The sequence below is a fragment of the Dama dama genome, chromosome 15 (genome assembly GCF_033118175.1).
Source record: "Dama dama isolate Ldn47 chromosome 15, ASM3311817v1, whole genome shotgun sequence".
NCBI classification, from domain to species: domain Eukaryota; kingdom Metazoa; phylum Chordata; class Mammalia; order Artiodactyla; family Cervidae; genus Dama; species Dama dama.
Window position 1 is genome coordinate 95,347,665 of NC_083695.1, and position 21,894 is coordinate 95,369,558.

General features: G+C 51.7%; 1 protein-coding gene across 1 annotated transcript in view; it reads right to left on the reverse strand.

The window, feature by feature from the left end:
- Nucleotides 1–636: 636 nt before the first annotated feature.
- Nucleotides 637–21,894, reverse strand: part of TCERG1L (transcription elongation regulator 1 like) — a 197,146-nt gene continuing 175,888 nt past the window's right edge. The window contains exons 10-12 of the mRNA XM_061163193.1: nt 10,633–10,722; nt 5,380–5,498; nt 637–793 (exon numbers count right to left, since the gene is read on the reverse strand). Coding sequence (XP_061019176.1) covers nt 637–793; nt 5,380–5,498; nt 10,633–10,722 — 366 coding nt within the window. The remainder of the gene's footprint in view (nt 794–5,379; nt 5,499–10,632; nt 10,723–21,894) is intronic.

Sequence of the window (21,894 nt, forward strand, 5' to 3'; positions counted from 1 at the left end):
ACTCAAATATCCATAAGATGATTTTGTACAAAATAATTCTTTTTTAAGGAGGACCTCCCACAGACAGTGCAGCCCCCTTCTCCAGGCCCAACACTCCCTGGGGGAGAGGGTGGGCGGTCACCCTTCGACCTGTAGGTGGTCCGTGGTCCATGTGTCTGATGGTCACAGGTGTCACTGCAATGATGAACAACCTATGCTACTACTCAGGAAACTAGACCGATACCCGGGACCCGAGTCGGGACGCCCCAACACCATGGAACTCCTGAGGGATGGAAGGAACTCACAAAGGTTTCCAGAAAAGTTTCGGATAATTGGCTCGAATGATGAAAACGCCTTGAGGGGGTCAGAGTTGGTGCCTCTTTCCGCTGAGGTGCAAACCTGCGGCAGACTTAGAATTTGTCTATATTACAAGTAATCTGCGTAAGTAAAACAATTAAGGGAGCGACATATGGCAATAAGAAATGCATCAAACTTGGAAGGCTGTACCAAAGGGAGCTTCAATATGAAACAGTAATCCTGGGAGACCGAAGCCCATGGCCCGTGGGCTCCCAACCCAGCTGGGCGGGGCCACCCCCAAGCCGCCTCCACCTCTGCCCCGGATGCTCGGACGCTCAGCCTGATCGCATCCTCACACTCTCATCTCATCTTCCGGAGCCTGAGTCTGTTTTCCTTGTCCCGCTTCTTGAGAATAAGGATGAACTGGTTGAAAAAATGTTCCTGGTCCTTCCGCTTTTGGACGAGTCGAAACCTCTGATCCCGGCCGTACTTCTCAGCAAACTCCTTAAATGTGGTCCTGGAAGACAAAAGGCATCCTGAGGGCCTTCCTGGAGGAGAGCAGCTCCTGGGGCTCTGAGCACCTCCTCCCTGAGCCCAGGGTCTCAGGAGCAGGACCCTCGGTGGTGGATGGGCAGAGGGAATGGCTACTGGGCCTCCAACGCCAGCTGCCTGCTCCCTGTACTGGGCATCACTTCCCAAGGGCCCAGACTATGCCTGAGCCAGCTGCCTGTCTCTGCATCCAGCCACCCTCTGGACACGAGCCTGGCCTCACCTGCCTCCTGGGCCTCGTCTCACTCCCAGCCCCCAGGGCCCACCGTCACTGCTCCGGCCACACAGGTCTTCTTGCTCCCCGTGCTCTCACTGAGCTCCTTCTTGCCTTGGGCTTCGCATATGCTGTTCCCTCTGCCTGACACACCCTTCCCTCCCTTCCCCACTCATCCTTTAGAGCTCCCTCCCCACTAGAAGTGAGAAGCAGAACATTTCCTGCCATCCCAGTAAACCAAGGATGTGACAGTCGCCAGCGGCTGCAGCCACCCCGGAGAGTGAGCTCAGGAGGGAACAAGCCCCCGCCAGCTGGCAGCCATCAGGCTGCAGCCACTCCCCACGGTGAGCCCTGGAAGCTCAGGATGTGGAAACACAGGACCCTGGCCCCAGACAGCCGAGGTGCAGATCAAAGGAATGGCTTCCGGGAGCCCAGACTCTCGCATCTTCCCTTTCACCGCACCCTCTCACGGCCCTCACCACGGATGTCATCTCGAAGAGCCTCAGTCATGCACCACAACTCGCCTCTCCCTGCTCCCGTGGAAGCACGTTACCTGCCTTGTTCCTACGGAACCTCTTGACAGTCTAAGCCCAGCGGCATGTGCTTACCACCCAAGTACTGACTCACTGAACCCGTGATCGCCAGGCCAGGGAGGCGCCGTAAGGAGCTCAGAGATGCCAGCCAGGCCAGGCCTGAGGGGGCAGGGCAGCTCGCAGGGCAGGGGTGGGTGCAGCCTTGCAGGGACAAGTGGAACCTCGGCCAGGACCTGCTCCCCAGAGCCACCTCTCCTCCCAGCTGCGAGATGGAAGTGAAGGGCTGTGACAGCTCCAGGGGGCAGGGGTCCTGGGGAGCCGGGTGCCTGGACACTTCCCACCTGTCTCCTGCCTGGGGCTCCTGCAAGACCTGTAGCCGGAGCTGCAGGAGGGGCCCAGAGTGTGTGAGAAACCCACGCACCCTGTGCCCGGGGAGACCTCTTCCTCCAGTTTCTCTTTGCGGACAATTTTATTTTTTGTTGCAGACATTTCATTTTTGCATTGAATTATTGGAGAAGGAAATGGCAACCCACTCCAGTATTCTTGCCTGGAAAGTCCCATAGACGGAGGAGCCTGGTGGGCTACAGTCCATGGGATCGCAAAGAGTAGGACACGACTGAGTGACTTCACTCACTCACTCATTATAACTTAATGTGCTGTGCTTAGTCTACCAGTCATGTCAGCGTTTTGTGACCCCTTGGACTGTGTAGCCCACCAGTCTCCTCTGTTCATGGGGATTCTCCAGGCAAGAATACTGGAATGGGTTACCACACCCTCCTTCAGGGGATCTTCTCAACCCAGGATTCGAACCCAGGTCTTCCACATTGCAGGCAGATTTTTTACCTTTAATACATGAATAACAAGATTTTATTGACATGGCTGTTAGGAGGCAAGACCAATAATTAGTAGACCCTTGTTGGCTTCCCCGATGGCTCAGGGGCTAAAAATTCTGCCTGCAATGTAGGAGACACAGGAGGCGCGGGTCAGGAAAATGCCCTAGAGAAGGAAATGGCAACCCACTCCAGTGTTCTTGCCTCAGAAATCCCTTGGACAGAGATGGGCTACATCCCATGGGGAGGCAAAGGGTCAGACACGACTAAGCGGCAACAACTATAACTGTGCTATCACTAAACAAGGTGTCTCACACCTTCCTCAAGCACTACTCTTGTCCAGGCGTGCTCCGGAACCCCGCTTGCTCCCAGGCTTCGTAGATAGAAAGCACCTCTCTCTGGTTGCCAACATTCTCCCCTCTTTCTTTCCCTCCCTCCCTCTCTCCCTCCATCCCTTCCATGATCTCACAACCGCCTTGTGCGGGACTAACACACACTTATTTGCACTTCCTTCACCCGTCTGCGTGAGAAAAGTGAGGTGCTGAGTCATGGGGGGCTCGTCATCTTGAGGGTGTTAGAGGGAGTCTGAGCATTTTCCATAGGGGGCTGGGCAGAGACCCTTCTAGAGAGATCCTATTCCGGGCACCTCTGAAAAGAAGCATCCCCGAAAAGAGAAAAGAATCAAAACTCTGTGACCTGTTAGCCGTCTCAAGGGGGCAGCCTGCCTTACTGCCGACCCTGGCGGACCGTCCAGAGAGCCTGGGGAAGGTCTCTGAGTAACTGGCACTGCGGCCTCCTTTCCCCAGGGACGTGGCTGCCCACAATTGAAGGAGGTGGCTGATCCGGCCAGAGTGCTGGTCCCACAGTCCACGGGGAGGTTCCCCCAAGGCCCCTCTCCCTCTGCCCCCAGGCCCTGAGAGCTCAGCAGGGCTGGGAGTGGGCCCTGGACTATCCCTGTGGTCAGGATGGAGCCAGGATGATGCGGGGTGTTGCTGAGGGTCCTCAGGACGCCTGCGCTGGGCCAGGGGGCAGCAGTGAGAACTGCCCGCTCTCACTAGGAAACCTGCGAATGGCAGGAAGAGAACGTGAAGAGGATCTGGAAAGGATTTGAAACATCCTGGAATTGGCTGCCTTTGAAACACAAGCCAGCTTTGTAATTACGAAAGTATTATATGCCCAGAGTACACTTCTAAAAAGTGGCAGGCAATTAGATCTAATTTCAATGAAGAGTATATTCATTTATACCACTGATTTTCCTTCTGTCTGTGTGTAAACTTCTTCCTAATTGTCGAATACAGTCTGAATGTTTCTCTTTTGCATTCATGATATGTTCATGGGAGTGGGGGATACGCTGGCTTACGGTTAACATTTTAGCAGTGGATGGACTGAGATCATGAGCTAACTGTCCTTGAGGCCAGCGCAGTGGTGAGGATGAGACTCTTCAGGACCGGCTGGACACCGCACGTCTTGTCTTGTCTCCCCACACGCCGTCCTGCTAGAGGCCGGTGAAGCAGGGCAACTACAGCCCTCAGATGGAGACAGCCGAGCTGAGGAGGTCCAGGGCCTGACCCCAGAGCCAGGGCCAAGGATGGGCAAGGCTGCTCTGCACTGATGCAGGGGCTCCAGAACCAGCCCCCAACCCAGGGTCACTGACTGGGGTGATGGAGCAAATCCATGGCCGGAACCCAGCGTTCCCATAGGAAACCACAATTTACAAATCATTAGACCCACATTTACTTTTCGAGGTTAGCATTGGCAGTGGCGCTAATTCAGGCAAATTTTCTTCCCGTTCAGGAAGTACCTATCCTCTAAATGGTTGGAGAAGTTTTCTGAGGACCCATAGTGAAGTGAAAATGTTAGTCACTCGGTTGTGTCTGACTCTTTGTGACCCCATGGACTGAAGCCCACAAGGTTCCTCTGTCCATGGGATTCTTCAGGCAAGAATACTAGAGTGGGTAGCCTGTTCCTCCTCCAGCGGATCTTCCCGACCCAGGGATCGAACCCGGGTCTCCTGCATTGCAGGCAGATTCTTTACCATCTGAGGTACCAGGGAAGGACTACATAACCAATACAAAATTACATCATCCAATTATTGACCAAGTGAGTTAACCAATTACTGATCAAAATATAGATGCCTACATCTGCACAGAAAGCAAACGTCAATTAATGCCCAACTAAATATGATCTACTTAAGCACTATTATTAAAAAGGCACTCTGTCAGCATTATTATTAAAAATAAAAATGCACAAATGTCCATTTAAAACTAGCATCCTAATTGAAAACAAAAATACATAAAAATTATCATTTTCACTCATAAAATTTATAGTTTTATAATTAAAAGTAGTACATGCACATTAATTTTTAAATGTCAGTCAATTAAATTTAATTTTGAGAAGAGTTAAGCTTATGCATTCTTTTATTTCTAGCATCATTTTCATATCAGCTTGTATTTCTCGGGCATAATGCCTGATTATCTTAGGTGAATTTGATGGCCAGGTTCACTCTTCCCTTTCGCCGTGTGGGAGCACGTTCGTATTATACTCTGGACGGCTGCCCAGGCGTGCGAAACCCAGGCTGCTGGTGGCGTTTATTTTGCTGTTGCGTGTTGTTTTGGATTTTCACTCTCATATCGTTTGATCAGGACTTAGACCAATCTAATGAGGGCTGACCTATTGATGAGTTATTTTGGCCTTGGAGTCAGGGCTGCTGACAGGTTGAAAACCATCATGTAGGGTGGACACAATGGCCAGGGTGCCCTTGGTCGGCAGAGAACACCCCCGTTGCCGGGGGGATGGGGAAGAGGGCTGGGAGGTGCATTCGTGGACAGCACAGGGAGAAGGCCTTCCTTCTCCAAAATCACATGCTCGATGCAACATAGGCCACCTGGTGTAACCCACACTGATTTTAAAAAATCCTCTTACAAAACGTGGCAAATTTCCAGCCCCAGAAACTGCCTGATGTTTACTCTCTCCATACCTGGGTGACAGTTTAGATTCCTCTAGAAGCTTTTTGAATTCTTCTTTGGCTAGCAGCAATTTGCTTTTCTTCTCCTTGTATTCTTCTTTTATTCTTGTCTTGACAAACTGTTCAAATATCTTAAGACACACACAAAAGAGAACTATTACAAGAGTGCATATCAGAAATGAAATCTCATGCTTCGCACACAACAGGAAAACAGCGAGAATCTGAGATAAGCCTGTCTTTTCCACAGCTGCTGCAGCTACAAGCCAGAGCCTTCCATCATGGTTTCTCCATGACACCGAGTGTCTACACAGTTACACTTGCTCTCCCAAGACACCAGTGCACGCCAGCTACAGGTGTGATCTGGGGTCAAACACTGAATCAGCTTGCTGAGAAATCCCTGGAATGAATGAGGGGTGCTCTCTAGAGGCAGTGGGGGCAGAGGACAGTTTGGAAACCCAACCTCAGGGCCTCGGTATTTCTCTTTGGAATGCCTGGAGCTTCCCTTACCATGTGAAGTTTCTCACTGACTCTCGCATCCTGGCCAGCAGTGCCATGACACACGAGAGTATGCAATTTGTTCTACCAATCCCCACGGCAACGTAACTGGCATTTGAGTCTCCAAAATGACTTTGAACTTGTGAAAAGAAGGTCAACCCAGCATCTCTCCCTTCCCCAACTCGAGGCTCCCAGAAGCCGCTTATGAACGAGGGTCTGGTTCCCCAGGACTCCTGCAGATGAGGTGAGCCTCTCCTGGGTGTCATGGAAACGCCCAGTGAGGAGACCTGACCCTCGGGCACTGCACTCCCACCCCCAGCTTGATGAGAAGTGGGCCTGAAGGCTCCCTTGACAAGGAAACCTGCCCCTTCACCTAAAGGCCATGGACATTATCTGGTAGGCAAATCCATCCACGACCTGGGGGAGGTTTCCCTCAAGAACCAGCAGCGGACATAACACACCACCACCAGGGAATCCCTCTTTGCAGCAGTGCCTAGAGTGAACCTCGCTTGCTTGGATTAAGACCGCTCCCTGCTGTAATATCAGAAAATTGTCAGTTGCAGATGAGGGCCAAAGGAGGTGGAGACAGCTGTGCCATTCCCGGTGGTCTCCAAGCTTCAAGATCATTAAAAGGAGACTACATTAGAGGTCATTTAGATGAGTTGTTCAGTTCAGTTCAGTTGCTCAGTTGTGTCCAACTCTTTGCAAACCCATGGACTGCAGCACGCCAGACCTCCCTGTCTATCACCAACTCCCGGGGTTTACTCAAACTCATGTCCATTGAGTCAGTGATGCCATCCAACCATCTCATCCTCTGTCATCCCCTTCTCCTCCTGCCTTCAATCTTTCCCAGCATCAGGGTCTTTTCCAATGACTCAGCTCTTCGCATCAGGTGGCCAAAGTATTGGAGTTTCAGCTTTAGCATCAGTTCTTCCAGTGAATATTCAGGACTCATCTCTTTTAGGATGGACTGGTTGGATCTCCTTGCAGTCCAAGGGACTCTCAAGAGTCTTCTCCAACACCACAGTTCAAAAGCACCAATTCTTCAGCGCTCTGCTTTCTTATTAGTCCAACTCTCATGTCCATACATGACTACTGGAAAAGCCATAGCTTTGACTAGATGGACTTTATTGGCAAACTAAGGTCTCTGCTTTTGAATATGCTATCTAGGTTGGTCATAGCTTTTCTTCCAAGGAGTAAGCATCTTTTAATTTCATGGCTGAAGTCACCATCTGCAGTGATTTTGGAGCCCCCCAAAATAAAGTCTCTCACTCTTTCCATTGTTTCCCCATCTATTTGCCATGAACTTCCAGATGTTCAAACTGGATTTAGAAAAGGCCATGGACAGAAACCATGGCATTTGAACCAGAGATCAAATTGCCAATATCCTTTGGATCATCAAAAAAGCAAGAGAGTTCCAGAAAAAAGCATCTACTTTTGTTTTATTGACCACGTGAAATTGTTTGACTGTGTGGATCACAACAAACTGTGGAAAATTCTTAAAGAGTACCAGACCACCTGACCTGTCTCCTGAGAAATCTGTATGCAGGTCAAGAAGCAATAGTTAGAACTGGACATGGAACAACAGACTGGTTCCAAATAGGAAAAGGAGTACGTCAGGGTTGCATATTGTCACCCTACTTATTTAACTTACACGCAGAGTACATCATGCGAAATATCAGGCTGGATGAAGCACAAGCTAGAATCAAGATTGCCAGGAGAAATACCAATAACCTCAGATATGCAGATGACACCACCCTTATGGCAGAAAGTGAAGAAGGACTAAAGAGCCTCTTGATGAAAGTGAAAGAGGAGAATGAAAAAGCTGGCTTAAAACTCAACATTCAGAAAACGAAGATATGGCACCAGGTCCCATCACTTCATGGCAAATTTAGATGTGTATGTGGACATCAATAAAAAAGGTCAGTGAAAGCCCACATTGGGTCCTATTAGGCCAATAAAGAGCAATTCTGTGCCAGCCCAATCAGCGGCCTTTCAGACCCTGGAATTTGAACCAAAAGTTCAGGGAGTCTCCTGTGCTCCTCCCAAGGATCCTCCTGAGGACACAGAGCTGGAAGCGGCCACGCGGTGGGTCACAGCCCCCGTCGCTCCCCGGGCAGAGTGGGTCTCCTTGGCTCTGTCTGATGGTTTCAGATTCCATTTCAGTCCTGGTAGCCTCTGTGGGACTATAAATCCAAAATGCTTCTCACCTCCAGAAGAATCGCCAGCGAAATCAAATATTCACGAACAGGACTTAGACAGAGAGCGAGCATATATATATTTAACTAAGAATATGATTGGCTTATTTCACCTTCAAGGCAAATGGTAACATAAGCTCTCCAGTTCTCTGATAATTTCAGCCAATAAAAAAGGTGAATGCAGGGTTATTATCCAAATAAAAGCGTGGGGCTCCATCATTAGTCAGAGTTTTGCTCTATTAATTTTAAATCTGGATAGAAACCCTGGCTGGCAGTGGGGTCAGAGCTGTGAGAAAGACCTGCTTCTCTGCCTGCCTGGAACCATTTATCCCTCTAATCAGATTCTGCTCTCTCCACTGCCTTTGCTCTGGCGCTTTATTTATGCCGCTATAATTTAATGTAACAGGTTTTTTTTCCTCCTGTTTAACAAATTACACCAGTCTTATTCAAAACGGGGCATGACTTTTTAAAAGACAGACCACTAGCCATTATCTTGTCATGGCGTGTTTCAGTGAAATAAGATGGATTGCCATTTGTTGCCATAGAAACAGTTCTGACGCACGCTCCCCAGACCCCTGCGCTCGGTTCAGGCCCATTCACCACTCCCATGCAGCCCCCCGCAGAGGAATGGACGCAGTGAACACACCGCGAGCCTTGGCTTTTCCCACCAAACACTAAGTGATCCTGGGTCCCCCCCAGAGTCCATGACGGCCGCGTGCCAGCCAGACCCATTCATAAATAGGACCATGCTTTCTGAATGGGGCCCAGACACTGTCTCCTTCATCAGCTCAGCTTCAGCTCTGCGCCTCTGAGAAATGACAACATTGCCGCTTTGCCGGGAGGCGGGGTTTCTCTGGCGATGCCAGGTTCCCTCTGAGGCTCTCTGGTGCTGAAGGACTTCCTCCTCCTCCTCGTGAGGCTCGGGGACCACAATGCGGGGTGAGCACCGCCTGTGTGCAGTGTGAACGTCGGAGGGCCTGACGTGTCCTCTGGTGATTTCACAAAGATGCTTGTGAGCTCCCCACAAAGGGTGGACTCGGTGTGAGCTGACCGTCCATCTGGTCTGATCTGTCTGCCCCGGGTGCATCCTGGCACCCCAGCCCCTCCCGTCAGAGCCTGCCTCTCTGACAGGGGCTGCAGAGGTCAGCGGCCCTGCTGATCCTGAGGGTGCTTCTCGGATCGTGACCACCCTCCAGACTCAAGACAGCAGGCAAGAGTCCCCACTCGGCCCGGGAGCCCAGTCTGTCCAGCAAGCAAACGGGCCCTGAGCGCCCTGCCTTCTGAGAGACGGGGCCTAAACATCACACCATCAGCGGAGGAGAGGCTTACTTCTTCAGCTTCCTTTAAGGGGCTGACGGCCTCTGAAAACATCCATGGACTAGAGGCAACAGCGCTGACCTCGACGGTCAGTGTGACAGAATTGGCAGCTGCCCTGAGCGTTATCCCTTATGGTTTAAAGTGATCCTGCCACCAAAATAAACAAGCTTCTCACCGTGTGTGGTCATAGTTACAGAGTGAACTTTCTGATTTTTAATACTGCAACAAAAGGGTGCGATGTTGCCAACGATTAAAGTCGCCCCGTTTCCTCAGCTTGAGGGGAAAATAGACATAAAACGTCCAGACTCCAAGTAAGGCCCTGCCCGAGTGCCTTGTTTGAGCCCCTGGTCTGCACCCTAAGGGAACTTCATGGGCTGACGACAGAATTGAAAATAAAGCCGCACTTTCTGTCCTTGAGGCTCCGGCTTTCCAGGATCCCACCGTCTGAAATCAGACGGACGCTTCCAGGCCCATGACGCCAGCGCCCTCCCCTGAGATGACCTTCGAGGGGCTTCTGCTCCCAGGGGTGGCTCCCGGTCACCCACTCTCCACACGCATCCCCTCTGCTCTCGGAAGGTGGGGGGAGAAGCCCGGTTGGGATGGAATCAGAGAAGCAGAACTGGAATCCTTCTGGAACTTCTCTCAGGGCCCTTCTTGGGAGTGCTCCGGGAGCCACAGACATCAGCGGGGCTGTGAGAACCCAGGCCTCCCTACCTGTCCACACAGCTGTCTGTCTGTCTGTCTAATCCTGGAAGTGGTTCTGGCTCACTGATGGGACTGGTCAACATGCCAGGGTAGACTTCTACCAGGTATCCATTTAAAATGACCTCTAGGCCTGCAACCCATTCTTGCCTTTCTGGGGATCTGATTTCTAGAAACGTCCATCCTTTACTTCTGCTCCTATGATCCCTGGACCTCTCCTATGTCACTGTTCTTATACAGGACCTTAAGTCTTTTTAATAGTCATTGAGGACATGGTTCATGCTCCCCCAGATTGAGTTTTCACCTTCGAATATGAGTATTGTCTTTGGGGGTCGTGACCAGACAGTTCACCAAGAGCAGGAACCAGGGTAACCCCCTCCGCCCTCAGGGCACTTTCCCCTCACAGCCCACAGGCAAGCACTCAACCTCACGGCTTCTCCACAGACACGGCGAAGACACCAGGCACCCATGTGTCCTCATAAACCTCTGGACGGAGCATCACTTTATAACGCCACGTCTCTTGAGTCTGTCAGCGTGCCTCCCACCTCCTTACCTGTTTCCGCTCCTCCGAGTTCAGCAGGAGATAGCGTGGATCAAACACGATTTTATGTAATTCTTTCTCCCAGGTAGAAAACGCTGACACCTGAAGAAAGATATTCAGTAGAGTTGCTTTTAACATCTAATGCTGAGCCCGAGTCACGCTGAACTGGTCGATGGTGAGAAACAGCCCTGAGGAACCACGGGTTTGGGGATGCAGTGGCATTTAAAAGTGTTTGACTTGTCAAACTTTTAAGAAAATCAATTTTTCAAGCATAAGAAAATTTAATTTCTAGACTCATGACACTATGCCTACCCTGGATATCTTCCAGGGCCAAGTGCCCTGATCTAAAGCCCTGATTGTATCTGTGAGGCTGAGACATTCTCAAATGTCCTATCTTGAGAGGAGAAATTATATTTGTAAGAATTTTCAGGATGGCACAGGCCTTAACAGAGGGCACCGTCTTGCAATTAGTCAGAATTTGGCACAATTTTAATTGATTTTTAATCAACACTTAAACCTTTTTCAGGTAGGTAACTTTTTAACCAAACTACCTTATTTTATAATAGTTTAGATTTACACAAAACTTGCAAGAATACTGTGAAGTTACCATCTAGCCCACACGCGGTCTCCCATATTGCTAACATCTTAATGCTGGTGTGCTAGATGGATCCGCACTACTATTAACAAGAGTCTACACGTTACTCAGTTACTTTAGTCTTTGCCTAATTTTTTTTCTGTCCTGGGATTCCACCCAGGACAAACACCACGTGTAATCTCACATCTCTTCCGGCTCTCAGGGCTGATACAGCTCCTCACTCTCCTTGGCCGGGATGACCTTGACAGCTCTGAGGAGAGCTGGTCAGGTGTTCCATGAGATGTCCCTGTGCTGGGTTTTGTCCCAGTTTTTCCCCAGTTCCACTGGGGCTGTGGGTTTGGGGAGGAAGACCCCAGAGTAACATGTCTTTCCTATCAAGGTCCGTACTGTCAATGTGACGTATCACAGCTGATGCTGACCTTGATCACCTGGCCGAGGTCTTTCTTCTCTGCATTTATGCTTTTTCCCTACATTGTGCTGTCCTCTGTGGAGAGAAGTCTCTATGTGCTTGTTCTGTTTTTCTTTAGTTGCTCAGTCGTGTCTGACTCTTTGTGACCCCGTGGACTGCAGCACGCCAGGCGACCCTGTCCTTCCCTATTTCCCAGAGTTTGCTTAAACTCGTGTCCATTGAGTTGATGATGCCACTCGAGGGGTCTGCTCCACCTCCTGATATGGAAGAATCTGTGTAAGTTCCTTGGAATCCTTCTGGATGGGGTATTTGTCTGTTCTCCCACATTTACTTATTAGTTCAATCAACTGTTTATGTCAGTATAAACTCATAGATATTTATTTCATACTTTGGGTTGTAATCTAACATGACTGCTGATTTGTGTTCAAATTGCTCCAGGTTTGGCTGTTGTGGTTGCCTCCTGTGTCCCGGGGATGTATCCCCATTCTTCTGTTTTCTGGGCTCTTGAAGATGCTCCAGGATCATCTCCTATCTCTCCTGTGGTGGCCCGAGAATCAGCATTCTCTGAGAAGCCCTGGTCCCTCTTATCGGAGAAGATGTTGGGACCTGAGATCCAGATGAGCTCCTTGCTGCTGGGAGGTTGCCACTTCCAGACTCTCAGCTGATGGGGCAGTGAAACCTTAAAGTCATCCAAAAATAATTTTTTCACTTAAAAACACTGGCTAAATATTGGCTATGTCTTAGGCCCCTTGCTGGGTGCTGTGGGTTCAGAGAAGATAAATCAAGGCCACTGACCTTGACAGCTTGGTGGGAGGTGAGACAGAAAGTGAATTCAGGATCTTCCAGGGGCATGAGTGTCCTTCCAGAGATGTGCCCAGGTGCAAAGGAGAACGGCCCCCATCTGCCTGGGGGGGCGGGAAACTGTCTCCAGGGCGGATGGTCCCATGTCTCCAGGGCGGGACCTGTCCCATGGAGGGGCCTGAGAGGGTGTTCAGCGGGGACTGTCCGTGGCGTGGAGGCCAGGCTCCGGGAACTGGGGGAACGTGGGGGCCACAGGGGGCCGTAGGACTGTGCAGAGCTGGGAAGAAGCAGGAGAGACGGCCTGAGCAGATGTGGGGACACTCGGCGGCCTCAGGAACCAGAGGCTTGTCCTGAGAGCAACAGGAAGAGCCAGATGCGATGTGTGCCCAGGGGCCCGGGCGGGGGACGGACTCAGCGCAGTGGGGAGGAGAAGCTGATGGGCAGGTAGCTGATGGGCAGGTTCCATCAACAAGGCCCACCCGCTCCTAGTTCTGAACAGGTTACAGCATGGCTGGTAGAGATACTACTTCCATAGACATGGGCTTTGCTTGGAACGGGCTTCCCTTGAGGCTCAGCTGGTACAGAATCTGCCTACAATGTGGGAGACTCCAGTTTGATTCCTGGGTTGGGAAGATCTCCTGGAGAAGGGATAGGCTACCCACTCCAGTATTCTTGGGCTTCCTTGTGCCCTAGCTACTAAAGAATCTGCCTGCAATGCGGGAGACATGGGTTTGATCCTTGGGTTGGGAAGGTCCCCTGGAGAAGGGAAAGTCTACCCACTTCAGTATTCTGGCCTGGAGAAGTCCATGGACTGTATACCCATGGGGTCGCAGAGTCGGACATGGCTGAGCAACTTTCACTTGCTTGGAACATTATAAGGATTTTCTACATTGACCGTTTCTGTATTCAGTAATAAAAATCAAAATTCTTTTTAAAACTCATGAGCTCTTTTATGGGGCAGGGTGAGCCAAGCTCCACCCGGGGATCTTTCTCAATTGATTAAGAGCATGGTGAGGTGTTGACACATCATGGAGGGGTGGGGGTGGGGAGGATTCTGGAAGAACCTCAGGGCAGAACGGTCCCTCTGTTCGGCCAGAGCTGATGCCTGACCACCTGAGCTTTGGGGTGGACCTGGAGAGAAGGGATGGTCAGCTTCAGCTCAGCCCAATCAGATGGGCATCGGTCCATCACGTAGAGCCCTGAAAAGCCCTGCAAGTTCCCAGCTCTGTACGAAAGGCAGGCGATTAGTAAGAACCGGGGTCACATATCTGATTCCACCCGTGTGATGAGAATTTTAGGAGTTCTAGATGTATAACAAACTAAATTAGAAAAAAAAATAGCATATCATCCTTGGCTCCAAAGGAAATTACAATGTGTATACAAGGCAAGGAGATCCAACCAGTCCATCCTAAAGGAGATCAGTCCTGGGTGTTCATTGGAGGGACTGATGCTGAAGCTGAAGCTCCAATACTTTGGCCACCTGATGCGAAGAACCAACTCCTTGGAAAAGACCCTGATGCTGGGGAAGATTGAGGGCAGAAGGAGAAGGGGGCAACAGTGGATGAGATGCTTGGACGGCATCACAGACTCAAAGGACACAAACTTGGGCAAACCCTGGGAGAGAGTGAGGGACAGGGAGGCCTGGCGTGCTGCGGTCCATGGGGTCACAGAGTCGGACACGACTTGGTCAGATATGAGTGAGCAACTGAGCAACGTACGAGGCAGGAAGAGTCATTTCCACAGTGACTGTAGCTTGTGATGGTCAGACAGACGTCACCACATAACCTGACAGCCAGGCCAACACGTGCTCTTGACGTGCGGAGGAGGGTGCAGTGCTGGGCGGAGGGGCAGCCCAGCCGTGGGGCCCGTGACCGAGGCTGGAGCCGACAGGGGCCTGGAGTCAAGTGTGAAACAGGGTCTGACAGTGCCTGCAGGGGGACACGGCCTTGTCCACCGGATCGACTCTTCCCAAAGGACCCTGATGACTGTTGCTGCCTCAACTGTGAGACTCGCTCCTGATGGAAGACCAGCCTCCCCAGGCCTGCATCCCTGCAGTCATGTCCTGGTAGGCTCATTCTGTGGGGCAGGGCCAAGGCCTCCCCTTTCTTGCTAGAGGCCAGTGGGGAGCTGTTCTCCACTCCCAGAGGTCCCCGAATTCCCTGTTGTGGCCCCCTCTGCAGTAGGATGGCTTCTTCAAAACCGGTGGGAGAACCTCTACATATGAGGCCCCATCTTACATACTATCACACCATCACAGGGGAACGCCTCCATCCTATCTGCAGGCCAGCCCCCCTTCAAGCGAGGGGGTCATTCAGGATGGGCGTCCTGGGGTCGGAGTCCTGGGACCACTGTCGGGATGTGCCCCCGCAGCAGGTCCCTGCGACGAATGCACCCTCTTGCCTCCAACGTGGCCTTCATTCTCAACCTTAATCTTCATCCGTCACTGCATAACAGACCTTCCTTTGATACTCTGGGATTTTACATGTGCTTTGGTCCTGGGTAGTGGGATTCATCAGCCCGTTTTAGACCCTTTCCTGCAGAAATCCAGTCCTTCCCTGAAGCCTGGCTGGGTCTGAGGTGTTTCCGTCTCCCATCCTGGCCTATGTTCTGTGATCTTCATGTCATCTCCTGAGAGTCGGCAACATATTCCCAGAAGCATCGGAACCAAGTGGGTACTGACACAGAGTGGCACCCTGCCACGGGCGAAGGTCGGCGCTCCGTCATGATGCGAGTGCATGTGGACACAGCCCACGCCAGCAGGTTAGGGCTCTGGCGAGCGCTCACACACATCTTTATTTGACCTCCCCCTGGAGCCCCATCCTGGAGTATCGCCATCGTTTGGGAACCAGGAGAGCTCAGGCAGTGGGTCCCCTGGGCTGTGCTGGGGGCCAGGCCCTTCCTTCCTCCCAGCCTTCTGCGGCAGACACCACCCCCACCCCCCCCACCCCCCGCCCCGACTCATCCCTGGGGTCTGAACTGCGCTCCCTGCCATTTCGACAAGGGCTGACAGCAGAGCTTGCCATTCAAACAGGCACAAGGAAGGAGCAGCCGCGTGGACCCTGGCCGGGGCGCAGTCCCCAAGCTAAGACTGTTGCTGCCACATCATGGAACAGGGTCCACCCCATCGGGGTCGGGGCCACCGCCTGCCTGGCCAGCAGGGGTCCCCTCCTGGCTCTGCACCTCCAGCCCCCAGCCTGGTCCCAACACCACCCCCTCCGTCAGCGGCGCCCTCCCTGCCTCGCCTCCCTGCAGGGCTGCCCCCCTCTCCCCCACACAGCCTCCAGCCCTGACTCTGAAGGTCGGGTGTGAACACGTGCCCCGCCCGCCCCCTTCCTCCCTCTGGGCCTCCGCTCTGTCCTCCTCGCTGCCTGCGGCTCTGCGGATGACAGACGGCGTGTTCCTTGCAATTAGCTCTCACGCCATTACCCTCTTTATCCACTTTCCTGGAACGCACAGCTGTGTCTTCTATTTCTGGCTCTGGAGTTCCTGACTGTTCAAGGCGGCTCCAGGCGGGCGCAGCACAGGATGCAGCAAGCAGGCCGCTCCTGGGCTCAGCCTGCCTGGGACGCAGGGTCGTCTTGACGTTTGGGAGGGAATTCCAGGCATACCGGCCACCGACGTGGGGAAGGAGAAGGGCTCAGGGTGAGAGCAGGCTCCCCCCAGGGTGCCACCCCTCAGGGGGACTGTGGAGGACGCAGGTAGAACCTGCTGGAACCCATCTGCGATTCATCCAATCACAGGTCAGGAAGTGGAGGGTTTCCTCCTGGCCCCACCCCTTCCTGGTGCAGTGTTGCCCCTGGCGATGCTCCAACCTTAAATTTAGAGGGACTGGTTAGCATGTGAAGAGGTCCCCTGAGCCCAGGTGACCCCCAGGTGACCCCGAAATGGCAGAGGGGTTGGGTGCCCCCCACCAGGACTCTGGGACTTGCTAGCTTCTGCCCCATCTCCCAGTGCTCAGAGTGTGTTACTACTTTTTGTCCTTTTTATTTTTTTTGTATTTTGATCAGTAAATAAAATCTTGCACTGTTATTCCACAATATCTCACCTAACTTAGCTTTCACACTAGGGTTAGTTATACTCCCGTCTTAAGCTTACAGTGGGTGATCCATGTGCCCCGCCCCCCAGGTCATCTTCTTGTTAGACCGTGGTCTACTCACTAAAAGAGGTGACCACAGTCATATCTGCAGAGTGGAATCACCAAAAGCTGTGGCCGTTAATTCAGTAAGGAAGAACCACAGCACAGAAGCCGAGGGAAAACACAAATCAAAGGGAAGGAACCATGAGATTCAAAAAATAATAAATAGTAAATATCTATACTTCTTACTATTCAGTGGTGGTGGAGCGTGCTGAGAGAACAAATTTTCAGGAACTTTCAAATACTGCTGGGAGAATACATTGTGTGAAAACAACTTTTTCCAAAACAATTTGATAATACAGGTCAGATGTTGACGGCATGCAGGAAGCAATCCCACACACACAGAAACTAATATTCATGCATCAGTACAGTCATCGGAGTATTATTTAAACTAGCAAAATGGAGCAATAGACTAAATGAATGAAAATGAGGGCGCTTTGAATGGACAATGAACAGTTATACCCTCATCAAAAATGTTTCCAAAGGTTTATAATAATATTTTAAAACTGCTTCAAAGGAGAAAATAGTATACAAATGTATAAATTACCTTATCAAATTACCTATATATATATATATTTTTTAAATGAGACTTCCCAGGTGGTCCAGTGGTTAAGAATCTGCCTGCCAATGCAGGGGACACGGCTTTGATCCCTGGTCCAGGACGATGCAACATGCTGAGGATCAGCGAAGCTCCACGTTGCCACAACTACTCAGCCTGAGCTCTAGAGCCCTCAAACCACAACCACTGAGGCCCACGGCCCTCGAGAGCCTGTGCTCTGCAACGAGAGGAGCCACCACGATAAGGAGCCTCGCACCGCAACTGGAGAGGAGCCCCCGCTCCCCACAACTTGAGAGAGCCAGCAGGCAGCGGTGATCACCCAGCACAGCCCAAGTTAACGGACAAATAAAATAAAAAATTGGTTCAGCCACATTTAACTACGGTTCAATCCTGGTAATACTATATAACTATACTGTATGATATGTATTATGCTACATAATACGAGTGTTTAATTTTGCTAGTGCTTTAACATCTGTTTTTAGGATAAAAAGACTAGAAGGAAAGGTATCCATTGATGGCAACAATTGCGTCTTAGGACTTCGGGTGATTTTTATTCCTGTTCTTTGAATTTTGCATCTTTCTTATAAAGAGCATGCACTCCTTCGATGGCTCGATCTTGTTTTATTAGTGGCTTGTGCCTGGTGAGACTTTGAAGAGTTGCCATAGAAACATGAAGCAGATAAGCTTCCTAAGGAGCAAGGATATGTCTCATGGAGAAGTTCCTGCTAGTCTCCAGGACTCCAGAGCCACGACTCAGGCACTTGGCCTCCAGGGCCATCTCAACCCCAATGCATACCTGCACGTGACTGAGCCCTTCCCAAATGCATCTGGCCCAGCGGCCACTACAGCTGCAGGCAACGCCACCTACGCATCTGGGCAAAGGGGCACTAGACGCCAGCCACGGGGGGCGGTGCTCCTGCCCCCACCCGGGAGAAGGGAGAAGGCACGCACCGTGATGGCAGGACGGCACCAGGGGAAGAGTCTCTCCTTCATCTGGATGGCCTTTGCACCAACAACTCCTTAGCACAGAGAGAGAGCCCTGTGGCCCGCTGGGGCGGGTGTGTGGATTGTGAATTCCTCTTTCCTACACAGGCTCAGATCCTAAGTCCAGGGGTCTCAGCTGCAGAGCTGGCCACTGTGCCAGTCTCCCCAAGGCTGCCTGCAGCTGCGAAGCTGGCCGGGGGTTCCCCTGCAGAGGGACCCGGGAGTGTCTGAATCAAGATTCAAGATTATGGAACAGTCTTTCTTTCCTGGCCTCTGGGAAAGCCACTTCCCAAGGGCTATTTTGCAGAAGGAAGAGACCCTTGATAAATTGTCTCTAATGCATTTATCTAAATAGACAGCATTAAATTAATCAGCTGCTACTCAATTAATCCTGCCCTTTATAGACTGAAGTTTAAAGAGAGCTCTATTGTGGTTTATACTAGTGAAAGACTATAAAAACAAAGTCTTCCATTTACATATTACAAAACCACAAAAATGAAAGCCTTTCCCCAAGCCAAAACCCCCATGGCATTCCCCAAGCCAAAATCCCCATGGCATACCCCAAACCATGCCCTTTTTAAACTACCAGAAATCATACACCTAGCTCCCTCTTTCTATAAGCACATGAATCTCTGAGCTGAAGCATTGAACAAATGCAATAAAAAATCTTATTAATCACTCAGTCTATGAAAAAGGTGACCTTTTTCAGCCTCATTTTTAAGCAACTAGAAATCTGATGGGCTTAGCCATGAAAGCCTCTTGAGCATGAGTAACTCATAAAATCTGCCGACATACTTTATAAAATCAAGAGTCATAAACGCGGGCATTGCTTTATGACATCAGCAGTACATTCAGGTTGGTCTTCTCTATTCATGAGGGGTACGTGGGCTTCTTCTGAAATCCTTGTAAGATGAGGGTCTCAGCTTCACCCCCATCTCTATCTCTTGGGAATACCCAGAATACTGGAGCTGGTGCCTCCCATTTCCACATTGTTTTTGCTGATTCTCCTATGTGAATACGTCTAAGAGCCAAGGCTGGGGGGACTCACCTCATGAGGCAAGCGTGCACTGAATACCCGCTTAGTAAAATCGCTCAGCTGAGGTCTCTGGGATGCATCGGAGATCACGTAGACTCCGTGTCCTTGAGAGGGCGGGGTGGGGTCTCCAGCAGCCCTCACCCCCCAAGTGGCTTAATATCATGCTGTGTGGGTAAGGTGGACTTGGTTGGTTTCCAAAACAAAGAGGTGGGAACCTGGACGCTGACGAGATGAATGTTTCTCAAACGCTCACGGTGGCATTGCTTCTCAGGGAATTCTCTGTTAATCCCACCGGGACAGGCTGGCGGGGTCCTCTCAGGCCTCAGAACTGCGACTACTCCTGCACTGTCCTTGCCATCAGAAGAGGCCTGGGGGCAAGACTCAGGTGCTTCCACCGCTGTGGTCTGCAGAGAAGAATCCTCCTCTTGGCGACTTTGTGGGGAGAGGAGCCCGCTTTATCGTGAGTGATGTCTTATCCTGTAAATGTTTTGGGGCCGCACGAGCGGAGGAGCAGGAAACGGGAAGAACAGCTGCTCCAGGAGATAAACCCCCTCATCCAGGCACCATGGGCCCCCTCTCTGGTCAGCGCTGGGCCGGCCCAGGGCACATGCAGAAGACCGGGGCCTGGAGGTGAAGGGAATCCCGGGAGGTTGCTGAGCGCCCCTGGGAGCCAGTGCCTGGAGCCAGGCTCGAGGAGCCCAGTGGGGCCGCAGAGGCCCCTGCCTCCGGGACCCAGCACAACGACTCCACCACAAGGAAGGCACGCAGGGCGGCCGTGGGGCACCACGCGTCTGCCAGGGAGCTGGCGGGCGGGGCTCGGGGGGCCTCCCAGGAAAGGGACCTCGTGCCAAGAGTGCGAGGAGGGCAGGGCGAGGGAGACTGCTCAGGGCCCAGCCCGGCGGGGACGCTGGGCACCAGCCCTCAGGACCCCGAGGCGGGCCCGATGGTCACGGAGCAGGCAGCCCCTTCGGGTGGCAGTGGCGGCGTCTCAATCCAGCCGGCTCCATCCTCCCGGGGCACCTGGGGCTCGTCGGCCAACCCACTTCTCCAGCGTGGGAGCAGCGGGCTGGGGCGGCCAGGGCCTGGCACTCTGGCCCTGGCCTCCTCTCCTTAGCCAGGGGGAGAGGTCACGTCTTGACTGTTGACGTGGGGAGTCTGAGAACGGGGCAGTGAGGGCCGAGCCGGAGTGAGGGGAGGGTGCGGGGGAGCCCTGCCCATCGGCCACGTGGGGTCTGCGGTGGGCCCGGTAGGGAGCACACACCACACACAGACACACACGTGTACACACAGCACACACACAGAGACACACACGCATATACACTCACAGAACACAAAGAGAGACACACATATACACACTCACAGAACACACAGAGAGACGCACATATACACTCACGGCACACACACACATATACACTCACGGCACACAGACACACGTGTGTACACACAGCACACACACAGACACACACGTGTACACACAGCACACACACAGAGACACACACGCATATACACTCACAGAACACAAAGAGAGACACACATACACACACTCACAGAACACACAGAGAGACGCACATATACACTCACAGTGCACACACACACACACACATATAAACTCACAGCACACACACAGACACACACGTGTACACACAGCACACACACAGAGACACACACGCATATACTCTCACAGAATGCACAGAGAGATGCATATATACACTCACGGCACACAGACACACACATATAAACTCACAGCACACACACAGACACACACACATATACACTCATGACACACAGACACACATACATATAAACTCACGACACACACACACACTCATGGCACACAGACACACACATATACACACTCACAGCACACAGACACATATGTGTATACACTCACAGCACACACACATGTATACATTCATAGCACACAGATATACACTCAGAGAACACACAAGAGAGACATACACATACACTCATGGCACACAGACACACGTGTATACACTCATGGTACACAGACACACACATGTATACACTCATGGTACATAGACACACGTGTAAACACTCACACCACGCACAAAGAGACACACAGACACACCTGTGTACACTCACAGCACACACACACATACACCTCTACACACAGCGCACACACACACACACACACACACACACACGCCCTTCACAAGAGCATCAGCTGCTCCCAAGACCATCCCATCCTACAGGATTTTCTGATGAAATCACCTCTACGTCTTAAAAGAAAGAAGAAAGTTGCATGGGGAGGGATTCTTTTTTAAAACAGCATTTTAGCCTAGTAAATATAACTCTTAAAATCATGTTTTTTAAAACAACCTGCCCTCTGTCCACACTGGGGACGAGTCCTGTGTGCGTGTGAGTTCACATGTCCCTAGGCGTCCCCGTGAATTCACACTGAACATATGGCATCGCCACTCTGAGCTCACAAGCCTACTTCTCCAGGTCCTCGCGCCGAGGGCTGTATTTTACTTTTGAGTGTCTCCAGACAGATAAAGCGACGCGTGCATTAAAATTCATGGTGCGGAGGAGACGAGGGGCCCCTCGGAGGGTGGCTGAGATAATCTCCTTCTCACTCCTAATTCTTCAAGAGCGCACACCGGCTCAGCTCCGGGAGCCTCGGGCCCCGCCCGCCCAGGTGCCAGCCCTGCTCAGGCTCTCCCGGGGGCAGTCGGGGTCTCCGCAGACTGCCCTCCCCTTGGTTCGTGGCTGTACCTGCTCTGGGAGGGGCCTC